Here is a 19094-nt window from a genome sequence, read left to right as displayed (position 1 = left end):
TAAACAGGGGCTGTCACCACAATCTTTTAGGGTTGCTTTGATGACGTGGGGTTAGTGCATGAGAAGAGGAGAATGCTGTGTGTTCTATCCTTCTTTTTATCCAACATCTCAAACAGAAGGAGACTTTTGTTTGGGGTCTTTTTATAAGGGAGTCTTTTCACAAATTTAGAGAGAAATGGAAAAAAAGTAGTATAATAAACAACCATATGCCTTTCACCTAGATTTATGAATCAACATTTTGCCTCTACCCACCCATCCACTCGTTCATCCATCCATCCATCCATCAGCCCACCCATCCATCCACCTATCCATCTATCTATTTCTCTGCACCTTTTTTGGCTGCGACATTTGCAAGTAAGTTACAGATATCATGATGTTTGACTCTTAAATACTTGAGCATAATATGTCCTAAAAATAACATTGTTCAACTTGACCTCAAGACCATTGTGACATCTCAGAAAATTACCTTAACTCAATCCTATTATTTAACTCACAGACAATATTCAGATTTTCGAAGGTGTCCTCAAGATGTAACTTATATCTAACGTGTGCACACGCCCATGCATGTCTTCACAATTGTGTGCACTTGTCTGGGTGTGCATGTGAATGCATATGCACATGTGTGAGTGTGTGCATTCTATTCCTCTATTCAGGATCAGTTGATGTGTTGCATTTGGCCCTTCTGGTCTGTGGTTGCTCTTGATCTGGAACGGTGCCCCGCCTTTTCATCACCATGACTTTTGTGCAGAATCCGGGCCTACGGTCTTGTAGATTATCCTACAATCTGAATGGGATTCAGGTGAAAACATTGTCTGGGCAAAATTACCACATCTGTACTGTCCTCATCACATTCCATCCAGAGGCACTGATTCGCGCTGCCCCACCCTTGCTGAAGCTGATCTCATCTTTGGTCCCGTCTGGTTCCTACCAGCTCTTTCCCTCTGCACGTGAGACTAATAAATAATCTTAGGTGACACTCTGAGACCCCTGCCACAGTGTCCTGTCTCCCAGCCGCCTTCCACCCAATGCCTTTAGCATTGTTGATGATGCTGTAATCAGTTATCCCACTGGGGCTGCATGATGGTGAATTATGAATTCTGTCATTCCTTCTACATTTATTAGCTGGCATTCTCTGTAAAAAAGTAATAATAATAGTAACTTTCCCTCTCTCTTTGCCATCATTATTTTTGTTGTTGTTTTGAGTATGACTATGGAATTCAGGACTTTTAAAAAAATTATCCAATATGTTATAATCTGTTACCATCATGCTTCTTCTTTTTGATTTTTACTTTTGGAATGATTTTAGATTCACAAAAGGTTTGCTCAGACAGTGCAGAGAGCTCCTGTATATCCTTCATCCAGCTTCGCCTAGTGTTTGTAATTTTTAAAAAGTTATTTGTCTTTTTGTTGTTGAGTTGTAAGGGTTCTTTATATATTCTGGACACTAGAATGGGTTAGTGGGTTGTCTTTTCACTTTCCTGACAGTTTCCTTTGATGCAACAAAAGTTTTGAATTTTGGTGAGATCCAATTGATCTCTTTTTGTTGTTGTTGCTTGTGCTTTTGGTGCCATGTCTAAAAGAAACCATTGCCAAATCCTAGGTCAGAAAGATTTACCCCACATTTTTTTTAAAGAGTTTTATAGTTTTAGCTCTTACATTCAGGTCTGTGATCCGTTTTGAGTTAATTTTTGCACATGGTGTGAGGTAGGGATCCAGCTTCACACTTTTGAGTTAATTTTTGCATATGGTGTGAGGTAGGGGTCCAGCTTCACTCTTTTGCATGTGGAGATCCAGTTGTCCCAGCACCGTCTGTTGAAGAGTGTTCTGTCCCCATTGAATGGTCTTGGCCCCATTGTGAAAAATCAGTCAGCCCTGGATGGGTGGGTTGCTGTCTGGACTCTCAGTTCCATCCATTGATCCATACGTCTACCCTTATGCGAGCACCACACTGCCTTGATGACTATAGCTTTGTAGTAGGTTTTGAAATCAGCAAGTGTGAGTCCTCCAACTTTGTTCTTTTTCAAGATTGTTTTGGTTGTCCTGGATCCTTTGCATTTCCATGTGAATTTTAGGATCTGCCTTTCTCTTTTGGCAAAAAAGGCTATTGGCATTTTGATAGGCTTCCCCCCAGTGTTACAAAACTGTGGTACATTTGTCAAAACTAAGAAATCAACACCAGACGTTGCTATTAACTAAACTCCACACTTTATTTAAATTTCACCAGTTTTTCCACTCTTGCTCTTTTTCTGGTCCAGGATCCCAATCAGGATCCCACACTGCATTTCTTCTCCTCCAATCTGATGGTTTCTTGGTCTTTCATGACTTTGACACTCTTGAAGAGTTCACTCTTCTTTCTGTGATTCAAATTTCCCAAATTTGACTCTGGGAGTGCCTTCGGGCCAGCTCCTTAAATAGATGGGTTCTTGTCTTCAGGAGGAGATAGATGACATTTATTAACCACCCACAGTGAACAGGGATGTGGTGTCGAACATGGCGCATTCGTCATCTCATTGGATCCTCAGGACCGTCTGTCCAAGAGATATGACCTTCTTTTACAGAAGGGGAAACTGAGGCTCAGAGAGATGAAATGACTTGCCCAAGGGCCCACCACAAGAATGAGGCTCACCAGAGTCCACTCCAGATTTCCTTCCTCTGGGTGTTTAGGGCAGTCCAGATGTTTGGGAAGAGTCATGGACTGCAAAACATGGGGCATAGGAAGGAACATCTAGTGTAAGGACCCAGAGGATGACTCCCTTGCAGCCTGCGGCCTCAGTGTTGGACCTGGTTAGACCCCAAGCCACCAGGGAGGTCACAGGACCTGAGAGGCCTCAGCTGGAACACAGAGAATGAGGGCAGCTTGGAGGTTAAGCATGGGGCTCTGACATCAGCCCTCCTGGGTTTGAATCCTGCTCCTGCCACTCACTGACATGGGGACGAGACTGAGCCTCATTTTCCTCCTCTGGAAACTTGGGGATTATGAGAGGACCCAACTCATCGAGTGCACATCTGATGAGAAGGCCCAGCCCATTGCCAGCACTGGCACCTGCAAAGTTAGGGAATAGTCTCCAAGACCATACTCCTTCCTGACACCAATTTCAGAGTTTGGGAGTCCCCAAACCACCCTCAGTTTCTTTAATCTCTAGGAGGACTCACAGAATCACTGAAAACTGTTATGCTATAGTTACCATTTATTACAGTGACAGATACAGATTAAAATCAGCCCAGGAAGGAGATGCAGGGGGCAGGGTCCAGGAGACCTCTGAGCGTGAGCTTGCAGATGTCCTCTCCCCGCAGAATCGTGGGCAGTGTCACTTTCCAAGCAATGATGTGTGACCACATGCATGGTGTACTGCCAACCAGGCATGCTCACCTGAGCCTCAGTGTCCACAGATTTTATAAGGGGTCAGTCACATAGACATCACTGATCACTGCGTGGCTGACCTCAGTCCCAGCCCCTCCAAAGGCCAAGTTGAGATAGCATGGCTCAAGGCCCCACCATAGATCATATTGTCAGTATCTGGTATGGCCCAAGACCCCAGGCAAACAAGGACTTATCAGGCAGGACATTTCAACGGCTTAGAGATCACCTCTCAGGAGCTGGGGGCAGAGGCCAGACTTTTCTTCAGGCCAGGTTCAATTCTTTTCTACACGACACCTCACTGAGAGCTTGCACACCGTTATCACATTGCATCTGCACCACACTCCCACTTATAGAGTGGCAGCTGAGGCTGCCAAGGGGACGTGGCTACAGCCAGGACAGGATGCGGGGCAGTCTTCCCTGAGGCCAGCACTCCTCCTTCAGCTGTCCCAGCCTCCCTATGCCCCCAGTGTGCCCCAAGGCAGCAGTGTTCCCAGGCAGAGCCCCCCATGCTGTATATCTCCTACAGGTCGGGGGGGAAGCCCATTTTCCTGTGAAGTCCACGTGTCCCTGCAATTTCAATCTGTACTACGAGGTGGCTGCAAGGGGCAACATTGTGTTCTCGGGCCAGCAGCCTGCCCACATCACCCAGCAGAGAAGCAAGCCGGCGAGCCTGGAGAAACCCATTTGCTTAATACACCTTTCCGAGACAGGTGAGCCAGGCAAGACAGGCCCCAGTCTCCTTCTAAACCACTGAGACTGGGACGGGCGCCCTAGCAAGGAAGGGTAAGCAGGATGCAGCCAAGAGGGCGTTCGCCTCAGGGCTGAGGGCGTGTGTCCTAGGTGAGACGGGGCTGGGGCCAGGAGAGTGGGCAGTGACCAGCTACTGGGGGCAGCTCCTCTCAAGGCCATCCTCACTGCCTGTCTGCAGGGGACAAGGGGGCGGCCAGCCAAGGGCTGGGCCCCCGTGCTGGCCCACACTGTGTGATGGTGCCAGCTGCCAGCGCCCCTCTCTGCCTTTGCCCAGGCTGCTCCCCACCTAGGAGTCCTTCTCCTCCCTCTCCTTGACTCCACGTGCTCCTCACGAGACCCGGCTCCTCCCCTGGGCCTTCCGCAGCTCCCTGCTCTTCACAACCCTTCTGCCTAAAGCAGGGTCCCCAAGGAGGAGACTGGAGACATCTGAGGGGCAAGTCATCCTCTGTGGTGGGCCGTCCTGTGCACTGTAGGGTGTGGAGCAGCATCCCTGGGCTCCACCCACCAGATGCCAGTAGCCCCCCACTTACACACAATATGACAACCTGAAGTCTCCAGATATCGCCTATGTCCCTAGAGGGAAAAGTCACCTCATGGTGAGAATCACTGAGAGAGAGAGAGAGATTCCTAGATAGAGAGATAGATTCATAGAGAGACAGAGATTCATAGAGAGATAGATAGATTCATAGAGAGAGAGAGATTCATAGAGAGAGAGAGATTCATAGATAGATAGAGAGATTCATAGAGAGAGAGACAGACAGACAGACAGGAAGACAGGGTCTCTCTGATGCTAAGTCGCTTTCTCCCCCCCAGCACCACTGACACCTGGGAAGGATCACTCTCTGGAGGCTCTCCTGTGCACTGTAGGATGTTGAGCAGGATCCCTAGCCCCCACCCACTAGATGCCAGTAGCAACTCCAAGTCATAACAATGAAAAATGTCCCCAGACGTTGCCAAATGTCCCCTGGGGGGCAGCACCGCCCCCGTTGAGAACCGCTGGCCTGGATGGTGCTCTGGGCAGCGTGCACCTGCATCCTCTCGGGTTTCCCTTCCGGGTGAAATGACTGGAGATGTGAGTATCCGTGGAGCACTTGCCCGGGGCCAGCCCTGGGCTGGGACCTCCTCATGCTGTGCCCCGTGTCGTCCCCACGGCAGCCTGGGGTCCCACTGTGGGATGCTCAGTTCTCAAGACTCTTCCCACCTTTGGCTTGTCTTAGAGCCCCCTCCAGCTCCGGCAGCTGAGGTCAGTGTGTGCATGACCTCTCTCCGGCTGGCAGTGACCCCCAGCATGGTCCCCCTTGGCCACCTGCTGGTCTTCTATGTCAGGGAGAACGGAGAAGGGGTCGCCGACAGCCTCCAGTTCGCTGTTGAGACCATCTTTGAAAACCAGGTGGGGCATTTGGGGAGGGAGGGGGGACGGGCAAGTGCCATCATCAGGGGCAGGGAGCTCCAAGGTGGGCTGTGCACAGCTGCCACTCGGACTCCACGTGGTGTCACAGGCAGGACTTGTAAGGGCTGCCCTATCTTCAGGAGTAATTGGAACGTAAATGGCGTCTTTACCGGAGCCCCTCCAAAAGTCCCCCAGGTGGGAGTGCACTCCTCCCACGCAGGGACAGCGGCCAGCTGTTCTCTGTCCCCACTGGCCTCCAGACTGAAGGGACACCACTCGTGTCCCCAACAGCAGGCTCAGCCTCTGCCCCCTCCCTGCACACTTCGAGACTCGGCAACATGCCCTCGGCCGGCGCCCGTCTCCACCCCCCCATTCTCTGCACCAGCCTAGTTCCTGTCACTATGCCCCCTGCCCTTGTCCTCCTCCCCGGCGGCAGGGCCAGGGGCCCGGCTGAGCTGGTGGAGCCCGAGTCTCTGGTGGGTGAGGCGGGAGCGTTTGGCCCAGCTCCTGATTTCTCTGCTGGTTTGGTCCCAGGTTTCATTGACATATTCAGCGAATGAGACCCGACCCGGGGAGCTTGTTGACCTGCGGGTGAGGGCTGCGAGGGGCAGCAGCGTGTGTGTGACCGTGGCTGATAAGAGCGTCTACCTGCTCGGCTCTGGGTTTCGGCTGACTCCTGCCCAGGTGAGCGAGGCCTTTGGGCGCTGGGCTCTAGCACCTCTGCGAGGGGCTCTCCCTTCCTCGCTCCCTTTCCAATAAGTGAAGAGCCGCTGTGAATCCGATCCTCTGTATTCATTGGGTTCATTTCTCAGTGAGCCCAGCCCTTGTCACTGCTTTGGTGCAGTTGAAAGATCTTGGAGTCAAATTCATCAGACCCTTGCTACCTGATGATGTCCTGGTCCCACCTCTCCGACCCATCTGCCCATCTTTACAATGGGCTAATGCCACCAGTGCCTGTGTCCTAAGATTGTCTCCAAGTGATACACTTGAAAGGAGGCTGAGATGGGAGCACGCCCGACCCACGAGAGCCAGTTTGGGTTGAAAAGAGACCCTCAGCTGCCTGGTGTCCACTCCCCTTTGCCTGTAGATTTTCCGGGAATTGGAAGATTACGATGTTTCTGACACCTTTGGGGTGTCCAGAGAGGATGGACCCTTCTGGTGGGCCAGGCTGACGGCCCGACGACGCCAGCGCTCCTCCATCTTCCCGTGGCCCTGGGGCGTCACCAAGGACTCCGGGTTCCCCTTCGCCATAAGGAGAGGTGGTCTTGGACCCCACCGCCCCTTTCTGAGCTCCTCTCACAGTGAAGCAAAGGGTCTCAGGGATAGAGAGATGGGTCAGGGCGGAAGTTTCCAGACTGTTATTGCTGCAGGACTCACGTTCATTTCTCCCAGTGAGAGCCTGTGAGCAGGCCCTCCCACGTGGCAGAGCTGAGGGGCGCAGACTGTCAGGGGTGTCAGTGGAGGCCTTGGATTGTCAGGGAGCCATGCCCGGGGGTATGCTGGAAGGACAACCTTCACGCTGGGCGCAGGGGGCTGTGTCCTCAGGCGGCAGGGTCCCCCTCGCTGACATTCGTAGCCCACATCGTCCCTCTTCTTCCCGGCTGTGGGGCTGGAGGTGCAGCATGCACAAGCCTCGCTCTAGGTCACGCCGGAAGCCCATGTGAGCATGCTGGTAGTCTCCACTCAAATGCACGTCCCATCTGAGGGTGCTTTTCATCCCAGTGTTAAAATCATTTAAAAGGCATCCTTTTCCTCCCTTTTTTATTATGGAAAATTTTCAAACATACAGAAAAGTTGAACCAAATTAGTGAACCCGTGTAGATCCACCACCTGGATCCCACAATTAACATTTTCCTGTATCTGAATATATATATATATATATATATATATATATATATATTCTTGAACAAATGACGTTTCAATGACACGGTTGTTGATGCCTGGCGATTTGAACCCCTGGGCCCTGCCTGCTTTTGGAATTAAGAGGTGACGCTGTGAGTCAAAGTAACTAGGTTGAAATTCCTTATTTACAGAGAGGTTGGCCCGTCCAGGATGGGGCTTGTCCTCCATCCAGTTGTTCCCGACAGCGAGCACAGTGATGGAGATGACCATGGCATAACAATGGCGGCCCACCATCCCCGGCCCTTGGTCTGGATCAGGCACTTCACCAATTGATTTTTTTTGATTGAGGCGAAGTTCACATAACATAAAATTCACTATTCTAAGGTGGACGATTCAGTGGCATTTAGCACACTCACAATGTTGTGCAACTGTCACCTCTATCTAGTTCCAGGACATTCCATCACCCCAAAAGGAGGACCCGTCCCCATGGGCAGTCACTCCCCATCCCCGTCCCCTAGCCCCTGGTGACCACTAATCTGCTTTCTGTCTCTATGGATTTTCCTGTTCTGGACGTTTCATATAAATAGAATCATACACTATGTGGCGTTTTGTGCCTGGGCCACAAATGTGCTGGCCTTCCCTCTGCTCTGCCCTGCCTGGTCACTGGGTCCCATGACCTCCTTAGTCTGTGTCACAAGCCCGGAGCAGAGGACTGACTTCCCCAGGGCCATGGCGTAGCAGAGATGTTGGACCAGTGACCTCAGGGTGATGGGACCGTTATTCATTCCCATTTGCCTCTGGGACCATCACATCGACTTCCCCACATGGGTCTGGACGTTGTCTGTTGCCTAGGAGACGGGACTGGTGGTGGTGACAGACCTGGTGAGCCTGAACCACCGACGGGACAGCGGCCTGTACACTGATGATGCTGTCCCTGCCTTCCAGCCCCACACAGGGAGCCTGATGGCAGCAGCGTCCTCCAGACGGCCTCCCAGGTAACTGCTGCTGCCTCGAGCAGGGTTGTCTAACCTCATGCTGTTGACGTTCAGGGCTGGATCATTCTCTGTGGTGGGGCCATCCAGTGCACTATAGGGTGTTGAGCAGCATCTCTGGCCTCCACCCACCAGATGCTAGTAACACCCCTCCCCCCAGTTGTGACAACCAAAAATGTCTTCAGACATCGCCCAGTGTCCCCTTCGGGGCAAAGTCACCACTGGCCTGGTGGGCTCGGGCACTGAGCACTTCGGCACCATCCCTCCAAGTTCTTGGCCCCGTCCCAGTGCATGAGGTTGAGGGTGCAGAGAGAGAAAGGTGCATCAGGGGAGCAAAACTGCCTGGGGAACAGAGGGATTGGGGCAGGTGGGAAGCTGGGTCTCTACTTAGAAAATTCTTTCTAGTACCCTTTCTCCCTCCTCCTGCCATTCCCTCCCTCTTCCTTCTCTTCCTCTCTCTTCCCCCTTCCCCTCCAACTCTCTGCCTTCTCAAGTTGGACACCAAGTAGTTACTTTTCAGTCTTTCTTATTTTAACTCCAAACATTTAAGCCTTTTGAAGGTTATGAATTTCCCCTGGAGTGCTGCTTTGGCTGCACCTGAGTTGTGCTGTGAAGTGTTTCCATTGTTACTCGGTTCCAGATAGATTCTGATTTGTGGAATGATTCCCTTTTTGAGCTGTGACTTGTGCAGAAGTGTTTTAAATTTTCAAGGGATATTTTAAATGATTATTTTTTTTTTGGGTGAGGAGGATTAGCCCTGAGCTAACATCTGTTGCCAATCCTCCTCTTTTTGCTGAGGAAGATTGGCCCTGGGTTAACATCTGTGCCCATCTTCCTCTACTGTATATGGGACACCTGCCACAGCATGGCTTGACAAGCGATGCATCAGTGTACACCCGGGATCCAAACCTGTGGACCCCGGGCTGCTGAAGTGGAGCACATGCACTTAACTGCTGTGCCACCAGGCCGGACCCTAAATGATTATTTTTTATATTTTGCATATTTGTGTTGAATGTGCATCATGGCCAGCAAACATGGTCTGTATGATATCCACCATCTGGTTTTTATTTTGGAGACTGGCTGTATGGTCAGTTTTTGTAAATGTTCACGTCTACTTGAAAAGAATGGGTGCAGGGCTCTCTATGCGTACTTTCAATCAAGCGTGTTGATAGTGGTGCCCGAGTCCTCCACATCTTTGCTCATTTGTTGTTTGTTTGTTTGCTAGCATCAATTACTGAGGGAGAGGAGTTCATGTCTCCCCTGGGATTTGTGGCTTTGTCCCTGGAGTCCTGGAGACCTTCGTTTCAAAGGAGGTGATGTTTTCTGCTCTCTCTTATCTCCCCCTTTCTCCTCTCCCTTCTGCTTCCCTTCCACCCCTCTGTCTTCTCTCTCACCCCCTTCATTCCTCTGCCTCTCCCTCTGGCTCCTCAGCCCCACATCTCAGCCAGCCAGCATGGGAAGGGGAAGGGTGTTTGAAGACCCTTTGAAGTCGCCTCCCCCCTCTCTCTGGGATTAGGGCTGTGTCGGCCAAGGCAGGCAAGCCTTCAATGCCTGTCTCCCGCCCACTCATCTGAGAGGAGGCACAGGACCAAGGGGAGCCAGGAATGGGGTCCGTGTGGTCAGCAGTACCTCAGTATCTGAGTCTCTCCAGCAACCTTGAGGGTGTGTCCCAGACTCCTTAGCCCTTGTTCTGAGCCAGAAGTGGCCTCGAGGACCTCCCATGCCTGGCAGGGCTGTCCATGAAAGCCCTCTCCATCTTTCAAGCCCTCTCTGCCCAGATCTGGATCCCGGGTACCTCAGTCCCCTGGGTTCTTTCTGCCTGGGCCACACATTTAGCAGGAGTGTCATAGGCCCACAAAGTTCCTAGTTTTCAAACTCCAAATCAGGATGTGGGCAGACCAGGCTCCCCCCTACGATACTTTGGATGCACACGGAAGCGTTTCCAGGATGTGGTTGGATGAGGGAGGAGGAATACTGGCCCCTGGGCTTCCACCAGCCAGATGCCATCCCAGGGGCCCTGACTCCTCCCCTGTGCAGGCCTCCTGAGAGCTTGGAGTGGGTATGGAAGCAGCCTTCTGAAACCCAAAACTATGAAGGCAATTGTAAATTCCAATGCAGAAAGGTGTGAGAAATGCCTTAAAAAGCAAGTGTCTGTGCCTTTTTGTAATTGGATAATGCATCCTTATTCTGAACACAAGATATACTTCTTAACCATATGTGAGTGGCTAAAAGGTTTTCAAACAGTATGAAAGGGTATATAATGAAATGGAAGTCCCCCTCCCACCCCCAGACCCTCCATTCCTTTCTTAGAGGCAACCATGATCAGTAACTCTTAGATGTCCTTCTAGAAATTTTTTGTGCATATACAAGAATTTAAAAAAACACACAAGTGGGAGAATACCATAATACGGTTCTGTACCTTCATTTATTTTGTCAACAATAAGTTTTGGAGACCATTCCATGTCAGTACATTGACACTTACCTCCCTCTTTTTCACTGACATGTAGTATTCCACTGTTTGAGTGTACTATCGTTTGATTAACCAGGTGCCCTATTGATGGAGGTATCGGCTGTTTGCTAATTCTAACAGTGCTGCCATGAACCACTCCATCTGTCAGTCTTTGCACACGTTTCTATGGATATTTCTAGGGTGCATTACTACGAGAAATATTGCAGGTTGAAAGTATGTGAGCATTTTTAATTTTGAGAGGTTTTGCCAAATTTCTAGTAGGGCTTAGTTACATGTAACACAAAATCTACCATCTTAACCATTTTCAAATGTACGGTTCAGTGGTATTAAGTGTATTCACATTGTTGTGCAACCATCATCACCATTCATCCACAGAACTCTTCATCTTCCCAAACTCAAACTCTGTCCCCACTAAACACTAACTCCCCATCCCCCTCTGTTATGAGAGGTTCGGGGATTCGATCGGAGATGTAAAAGACACTTTCCACTCCAAACAAATGGACTGAAGGTATATTTTATTATACAGAGGATAGTAAAGGTGACAGTCTGCAAACAGATCCAAATAGGTCAAATATTAAGAGGGAAAAAACATCAGCCCGACTGGAAAGGGAAAACACCCACATCGGCTGAAGAGAAATGACACAAATCAACGGGAAAGAGAAACACCAGGTTGACCGAAAAGAGAACACATCAAATCAATTACTTCATATCAAATCAATTACTTCACATCAAATCAATTACTCACAACATCCATGCCCCACTGCCAGGAGAGCCCTGTCAATCGACGCGGCTGGGCAAGGATCACACGTCCTGGGCAAGGCGTGCCTTCCACAGGTGGAACTCTCACTAGGGCTCAGTTTCTAGCAGTTTTTATACCATCAGTAATTTTCAGAGTAAGCAATTACGGAGTTTGCAGAGCAAGCATTTAGTGTTTCCATGCACAAAATGGTTATCAGTGGCGTACGTGCACTGAGCCCCCTGGCTAACGTCGCAGCCCAGTAGTTGTGTACGTGCATTGTTCTCTTTGGTTATCGTCTCAGCCCGGCACAGATGGCCAGTCCATCCCGTGCTACGGCGCTCCAAGAGCCTTGAAATGTTACAACTTGCAACTCTCTCCGTGGGAGAAAGACCAGTTCCCGGGAAAAGGCCAGTTCCCACCACGCAGAAAGCAGCTTTTATATTTCTTTTTGTGCTGGTGGCTGTAGATCAATGGAGCGGCCAAACATGGCTGTACTCATGTCGAGACACCCTCCCCCAGCCCCTGGCACTCTCCATGCTACATTCTGTCTCTATGAATCTGACTCCTCTAGGGCCCTCGTATAAGTGGAATCACACAGTATTTGTCCTTTTGTGTCTGGCTTATTTCACTCAGTATAATGCCCTCAAGGTACATCCATGTTGTAGCAGGTGTCAGAATGTCCTTCCTCTTTAAGGCTGAATAGTCCATTGCATGGAGGGACCACATTTGTTTATCCATTTGTCCTTCAGTGGACACTTGAGTTGCTTCCACCTTTTGGCTGTTATGAATGGTCCTGCTATGAACATAGGCATGCACATATCTCTTTGAGATTCTGCTTTTAATTCTCTTGGGTATATACCCAGAAGTGGAATTGCTGGGTCATGTGGTGATTCTGTTTCATTTTTTGAGGAATCACCATGCTGTTTTCCACAGCAGCTGCACCATTTTACTTTCCCACCAACAGTGCACAAGGGCTCCTCTTTAAATCTTTGATAGAATTCACCAGTAAAGCCATCAGGTCCAGAACTTTTCTTCTTTGATTACTGAATCAATCTCCTTACTAGTCATAGATATATTCAGATTTTCTATTTCTTTGTGATTTAGTCTTGGTAGGTTTTGTGTTTTAGGAATTTGTGCATTTCATCTCAGTTATCCAAGTTGTTGGCATACAGCTGTTCATTGTTCTCTTTTATAATCCTTTTTATTTCTGTAGAATTGTTAGTAATATCCCCACGTTTATTTCTGATGTTAGTAATGAGTCTTCTCTCTTTTTTTTCTTAGTCCATATAGCTAAAAGTTTATGAATTTTAATGATCTTTTCAAACAACCAACTTTCGGTTTTGTTGATTTTCTCTATCATTTTTCTATTTTTTATTTCATTTGTCTCTGCTGTGATCTCTATTATTTTCTTCCCTCTGCTTTCTTAACTTCCTTCTGTTATTCTTAAGTTCTTTAAGTTGTAAAGTTAGGTTGTTTATTTGAGATCTTTCTTCTTTTTTAATGTAAGCATTTATAGCTATAAATTTCCACCTGAGCACTGCTTTTGCTGCATCCTGTGAGTGTTGATGTGTTATGTTTTTGTTTTCATTCATCTCTAGGTATTTTTAAATTTCCCCTTTGATCTCCTCTTTGGTCCTCTTGTTGTTTAAGAATATGTTGTTTAATCTTCACAAGTGTGTGAATTTTTCAGTTTTTTTTTTCTCCTATTGATTTCTGACTTCATCCTATTGTGGTAGGAGAAGATACTTTCTATGATATGTATCTTTTCAAATCTATTGAGACTTTATCTGTAGCTTAACATGTGGTATATCCTGGAAAAGTCCCATGTGCATTTGAGAAGACTGTGTATTCTATTGTTAGATGGAGTGTTCCGTGTGTGTCTGTTGATCTAGTTGGTTTATGTTGTTTAAGTCCTCTGTTTCCTTGTCTTTTGCCTGATTGTTCTAGCTGTTACCGAGGGTGGAGTATTGAAGTCTCTGTTATTGTAGCTATTAGTTTCTCACTTCAGTTATGTCCATTTTTGCTTTATGTATTTTGATGGTTAGTTATCAGGTGTGTACATATTTATTATTGTTATATATTTTGCTGTACTGAATCTTTTATTAGTACATAATGTCCTTCTTTGTCTCTTGTAGGCTTTTTGATTTAAAGTCCATCTTGTCTGATACTAGTATGGCCATCCCAGCTCTCTCTTGGCTATTATTTGCATGGAATAGCTTTTTCCATTCTTTCACTTTTAATACATTGTGTCTTTGGATCTAAAGTGAGTTTCTTGTAGACAGCAAATAGTTGGATTATGTTTTTTTATACACTCTGCCAATCTCTGTCTTTTGATTGGAGAGTTTAATCCATTTACTTTTAACGTAATTGCCGGTAAGGAGGGACTTACTTCTGTCGTTGTGCTATTTGTTTTCTCTATGCCTTATAGCATTTTTGAGATGTCGGCACAGGGCAAGGACCTTGCTCGGGGCACACAGCAGGGATTGGGGACAGCATCCTGGCTCTAGTGCCCAGGAGGCTCTGTCCTGGACTACACTGCCCACTGCCCCTCTGTGGGTCCTTGGGGTAGTCATAGTGCCTTGCACAGCTCCTGGCCCACAGCAAGAGGCCGGCCAGGCTGGTAGGGCAACAGCTGCCCCTCTTGTGGTTATTTCCGGCAGAGGGCGCAGCCTGAGCCAGCAGCAGAGCTGGGCCTGTTGTGAGCGTGAAAGCTGCACGTGGCCTCAGCAGCTGAGTGAGGTTTAAGGGCCGAGATGCACGGACATGCGATAGTTTGGAGCTGTCAGGAGAGAGCTGCTCAGCTTCCAGCTGAGCTGGAGAGAGAGAGGGAACTGGGCTGTCAGGTGTCAGAGTGGCTGATTAAAGCAACAACAGGAAGCCACAGTGAAAGTAATGGTGAAGCCTTTCATCACTTACTGTGACGTATAAGCAAGAGGCTAAACCAGTGCAAGCCCAACTCCCCCGTTCTGTTTCCCCGTGGAACAGCCCACCTGGCAGTTGTATCAGCACAGACATGGGGGTCATACTATCGAGCCAGCCCTGAACAAAACGCTCCAGTAGTTTTGTGGACCCTGAGGTTAGGGGGACAGAAGGGGAGAGGACTTGGAGTGGGAAAGTCCTGGGTGCTGAGCAAAATTAGGGAGAAATGTCTTGATAAGGAGACCTGGGGATGGAGGCGGTCGGGGGGGGGGCGGAGCTAGGAGTGCAAATGTGCAAAGAGCCTGCTGGCCAGGGGCCCTGAGTCCTTGACTGCAACTCTCTTCAGAGACTGCAGTGTACAGGCTGTGCCCTAGTCCGGTGTGGGGGGCCGCAGCTTCGCCCGTGAGGCCTGCCGGCTGAAGCCTTGGTAGTTGTGATCAGGCCTGAAAAATACCACCTAGGTTCTTAACAGGGAGCCAGGCTCCTCAGGAGTCAGTGGGCCAAGGATGCCAAGCCAGGAAGTGTGGATGTCCCCCTGGGGGTTGAGCGGGTGACACCTGATGTGCACAAAACAGCTGTGACCCTAGAAAGCTGGTGAAAATTCTGCCAAATGGGAAGAAGCTGAGTTTGAGTTGTCACAGGGGTGACAGCATGTGGCCCTCGTGGAGGCGACGGTAGATGCTGCAGGTCGTGCAGGGCCCGACGGGGCCAGCTCCTGGGAAGTGGGGTCACCGCATGCTGCAGCCTAGGTGTCTGGCCGGGCGGGTTGAGGCCCGATGGGGTCAGGCTCCTGGGAAGTGGACAGAGGCCGGCAGGTGGGTGAGGAACAGCCAGGCACCCTGCCAGGCCAGGGGTGATCTGGGCTTCATGTCTGGGGCTTCTCAGGTTGTAGGTTTTATTCTCCAACAACGACACTTGCACCAAATCCTAAGACAAATCTCAAAAGGACGTCCTGGAAATACAAGAGAGACCACAGAGTTTGTCCCCCAGAGCCAGCCTGGAGTGACAGTTGTGTCATTGGCTGGAGGCAGGGGGAGCCTTGCGTGCATCTTGCGCTGCGCTGTCCAATAGAAACATACCGTGAGCCGCGTACGTGATTTCAGATTTCCCAGTGCCACGCTGTAAAGGATAACAAGAAACAGGTGAAGTTCCTTTAAATCATATATTTTATTTAACCCAATATATATTCAAAATGTTGTTGTTTCAACATGTAATCAACGTAAAAAATTATTGATGAGACATTTTATATTCTTTTCTTTTTGGTACTGTCTGAGTGTCCTGTGGCTGCTGTAACAAATGACCACAAATGGGGGGCCTGAAACAATAGACATTTATTCTCTCACGGTTCTGGAGGCCAGAAGTCTGAGATCAAGGTGTGGGCAAGGCTGCGCTCCCTCCAAAGGCTCTAGGGGAGGAGGCTTTCTCACTTCTTCCAGTTTCCAGGGGCTCCAGGCCTCCTCGGCTTGTGGCCACATGGCTCCCATCTCTGCCTCTGTCTTCACACGGCCGTCTTCCCTCTGTGTCTGAATATCCCTCTTCTTGTTAGGACACCCGTCATTGGACTACAGCACACCCCACTCCAGTGTGATCTCATCTTAACTAATTACATCTGCAAAGGCCTTGTTTCCAATTAAGGTCACTTTCATAGGTACCGGGGGTGAGGACTTGGACATACCTTTCTGGGAGACATGAACATGCCCTAAGTGACCGGTCACTTCTCAATTCAGCGTCTCTCTCCCCTAAACTGGGTGGAACGCGCACTGCCACAGTTTGCATCTCTGAACCCATGTTTTTTGTTGTCCTCCTGTGTCCGCAGTCCTGAGAGCCGGTCATGTTTCTGGTTACGGCCAGTCAGGGCCGATGGATGGCTTTGTCCTGTCACACATTCTGTGATGCCTTAAATGCTTATTTCCAAGCTGTGGGGGCACCTCCCCGGGCCCCAAGACCATGCGACCAGAGTCCTCCGTTCCTCCTTGGCCCCGCAGCATGGTCCCGGAGAAGGGCCCACGGGTTGTCTGTCTCTCCGCAGTGACCCGTCTGGTGAGGAGACACTCAGCATGCAGGTCCCCAACTCCATCACCAGCTGGGTGGGTGAGGCTGTGGGTCTGTCTGCTGCGTGGGGCCTGGGTGTCGCCGAGCCTGCGCTGCTGAAGACCTTCAAGCCCTTCTTCGTAGACTTCACACTGCCCTCCCACGTGGTCCGCGGGGAGCGGGCCCAGATCCCGCTCAGCGTCTACAGCTACATGGGCACCTGCGCCAAAGGTCCTGCCCCCCGCCAGCCTTCCCTAAGCCGGGGTGGGGCCAGCATCCATGGCTTCAGGAGGCAGGGGCAGGATGGGGTCATCCTGGGGGGGTGTGGGGGGCAGCATCTGTGACAGTGGGGAGGCAGGGGCAGGATGGGGTCATCCTGGGGGGGTGTGGGGTGCAGCATCTGTGACAGTGGGGAGGCAGAGGTGGGATAGGGTCATCCTGGGGGGGTGTGGGGGGCAGCATCTGTGACACTGGGGAGGCAGAGGTGGGATGGGGTCATCCTGGGCGGGTGTGGGGGGGCAGCATCTGTGACACTGGGGAGGCAGAGGTGGGATGGGGTCATCCTGGGGGGGGCAGTGGGGGGCAGCATCTGTGATACCGGGGAGGCAGAGGTGGGATGGGGTCATCCTGGAGGAGCAGCATCTGTGACACTGGGGAGGCAGAGGTGGGATGGGGTCATCCTGGAGGAGCAGCATCTGTGACACTGGGGAGGCAGAGGTGGGATGGGGTCATCCTGGGGGGGTGTGGGGGGCAGCATCTGTGACAGTGGGGAGGCAGAGGTGGGATAGGGTCATCCTGGGGGGGTGTGGGGGGCAGCATCTGTGACAGTGGGGAGGCAGAGGTGGGATAGGGTCATCCTGGGGGGGTGTGGGGGGCAGCATCTGTGACACTGGGGAGGCAGAGGTGGGATGGGGTCATCCTGGGCGGGTGTGGGGGGGCAGCATCTGTGACACTGGGGAGGCAGAGGTGGGATGGGGTCATCCTGGGGGGGGCAGTGGGGGGCAGCATCTGTGATACCGGGGAGGCAGAGGTGGGATGGGGTCATCCTGGAGGAGCAGCATCTGTGACACTGGGGAGGCAGAGGTGGGATGGGGTCATCCTGGAGGAGCAGCATCTGTGACACTGGGGAGGCAGAGGTGGGATGGGGTCATCCTGGGGGGGTGTGGGGGGCAGCATCTGTGACAGTGGGGAGGCAGAGGTGGGATAGGGTCATCCTGGGGGGGTGTGGGGGGCAGCATCTGTGACACTGGGGAGGCAGAGGTGGGATGGGGTCATCCTGGGCGGGTGTGGGGGGGCAGCATCTGTGACACTGGGGAGGCAGAGGTGGGATGGGGTCATCCTGGGGGGGGCAGTGGGGGGCAGCATCTGTGATACCGGGGAGGCAGAGGTGGGATGGGGTCATCCTGGAGGAGCAGCATCTGTGACACTGGGGAGGCAGAGGTGGGATGGGGTCATCCTGGGGGGGGCAGTGGGGGGCAGCATCTGTGACACCGGGGAGGCAGAGGTGGGATGGGGTCAGCTTTAATTCACCAGCCATCTAAGCTGGGGCTGGGCAGGGATGTGGGCACGGGGTGAGGAGGAGTCGGGGTGACAGACATGATGGAGGCCCCATCTCTGACTCCTGGCCTGCACAGCGTGGGGGATGTGTATTATACGTAATGGCATGGAGCAGGGGTCAGCAAACTTTCTCTGTAAGTGGCCAGATAGTAATATTCAGTCTTTGCCGGCTGGACGGTCTCCATCGGAGCTAGTCAGTTGGGCCGCTGTAGCGGGAAGGCAGCTGTAGACGATATACACGTGAATGGGCGTGGCTGGGTGCCCATGAATCTTCATTTCTGGACACCGAAAGTTGAATTTCATATAATTTTCATGTGTCACAGAATATCATTCTTCTTTTGATTTTTATTTCCCCCCAATCATTTAGAAAATGTGGAAACCATTCTTAGCTCCCTGGTCTTACACAAACGGGCGGTGGGTCAGGGCCGGCTCAGGTTGTGCGGACCCGAGCACAGAGGCAGGAAATGCTGGAAGTGAAGAGTGTGGGGCTCCGCATCGCGGTTTCTACTTATGAGCTCGCCGACCTTGGCTGGGCTGTTCCTCCTGACGGCATGTCCGTTTCCACAGACGCCAGAGAGGGGGCCCCCAGCGTTTAGTATTAATGCGCTAGCGCGCGTCAGGGCTCAGAACAGTGACCACGGCCATCCTGCGGAGCTGGCTGATGCTGCCGTGGGGGTTCCTGCACCTGCAGGGGCCGTGCGGGGGCCACGGTTCCCTCTGGGAGGAGGGGGAAAATGCTACTGCCTCAGTTTCTTGTGGCTGCTGTAACAAAGTAGCACAAACCAGGTGGCTTAAAACAATAGACGTTTCTTCCCTCCCAGTTCCAGAGGCCAGAGTCCAAGGCCAGGGTGTGGGCAGGGCTGGCTCCCTCTGGAGGCTGAGGGGGAGTCTGTCTCAGGCCTCTCTCCTGGCGGCTGCTGGCAATCCCTGGTGTTCCTTGGCTTGTGGCTGCTTTGCTCCCATCTCTGCCTCCGTCTCCACACAGTCTTCTTCCCTCTGTGTGTCTTCACATCGTCTTCCCTCTGTGAATATCTCTGTGTCCA

At 51.0% G+C, this 19094-nt stretch overlaps 1 protein-coding gene across 1 annotated transcript in view; it reads left to right on the top strand.

Moving 5' to 3' along the window:
- Positions 1-19094, top strand: part of CPAMD8 (C3 and PZP like alpha-2-macroglobulin domain containing 8) — a 93961-nt gene that overhangs the window by 35263 nt on the left and 39604 nt on the right. Inside the window, 10 exon segments of the mRNA XM_058563435.1 lie at positions 3888-4071; positions 5329-5501; positions 6036-6185; positions 6589-6747; positions 6856-6858; positions 8196-8338; positions 9904-9944; positions 10843-10867; positions 16493-16718; positions 16911-16916. Coding sequence (XP_058419418.1) covers positions 3888-4071; positions 5329-5501; positions 6036-6185; positions 6589-6747; positions 6856-6858; positions 8196-8338; positions 9904-9944; positions 10843-10867; positions 16493-16718; positions 16911-16916 — 1110 coding nt within the window.

Source organism: Diceros bicornis, chromosome 20 (genome assembly GCF_020826845.1).
Source record: "Diceros bicornis minor isolate mBicDic1 chromosome 20, mDicBic1.mat.cur, whole genome shotgun sequence".
Lineage (NCBI taxonomy): Eukaryota > Metazoa > Chordata > Mammalia > Perissodactyla > Rhinocerotidae > Diceros > Diceros bicornis.
The sequence above is the reverse complement of the archived record's forward strand: the minus strand, read 5'-3'. Positions and strand labels throughout refer to the sequence as shown.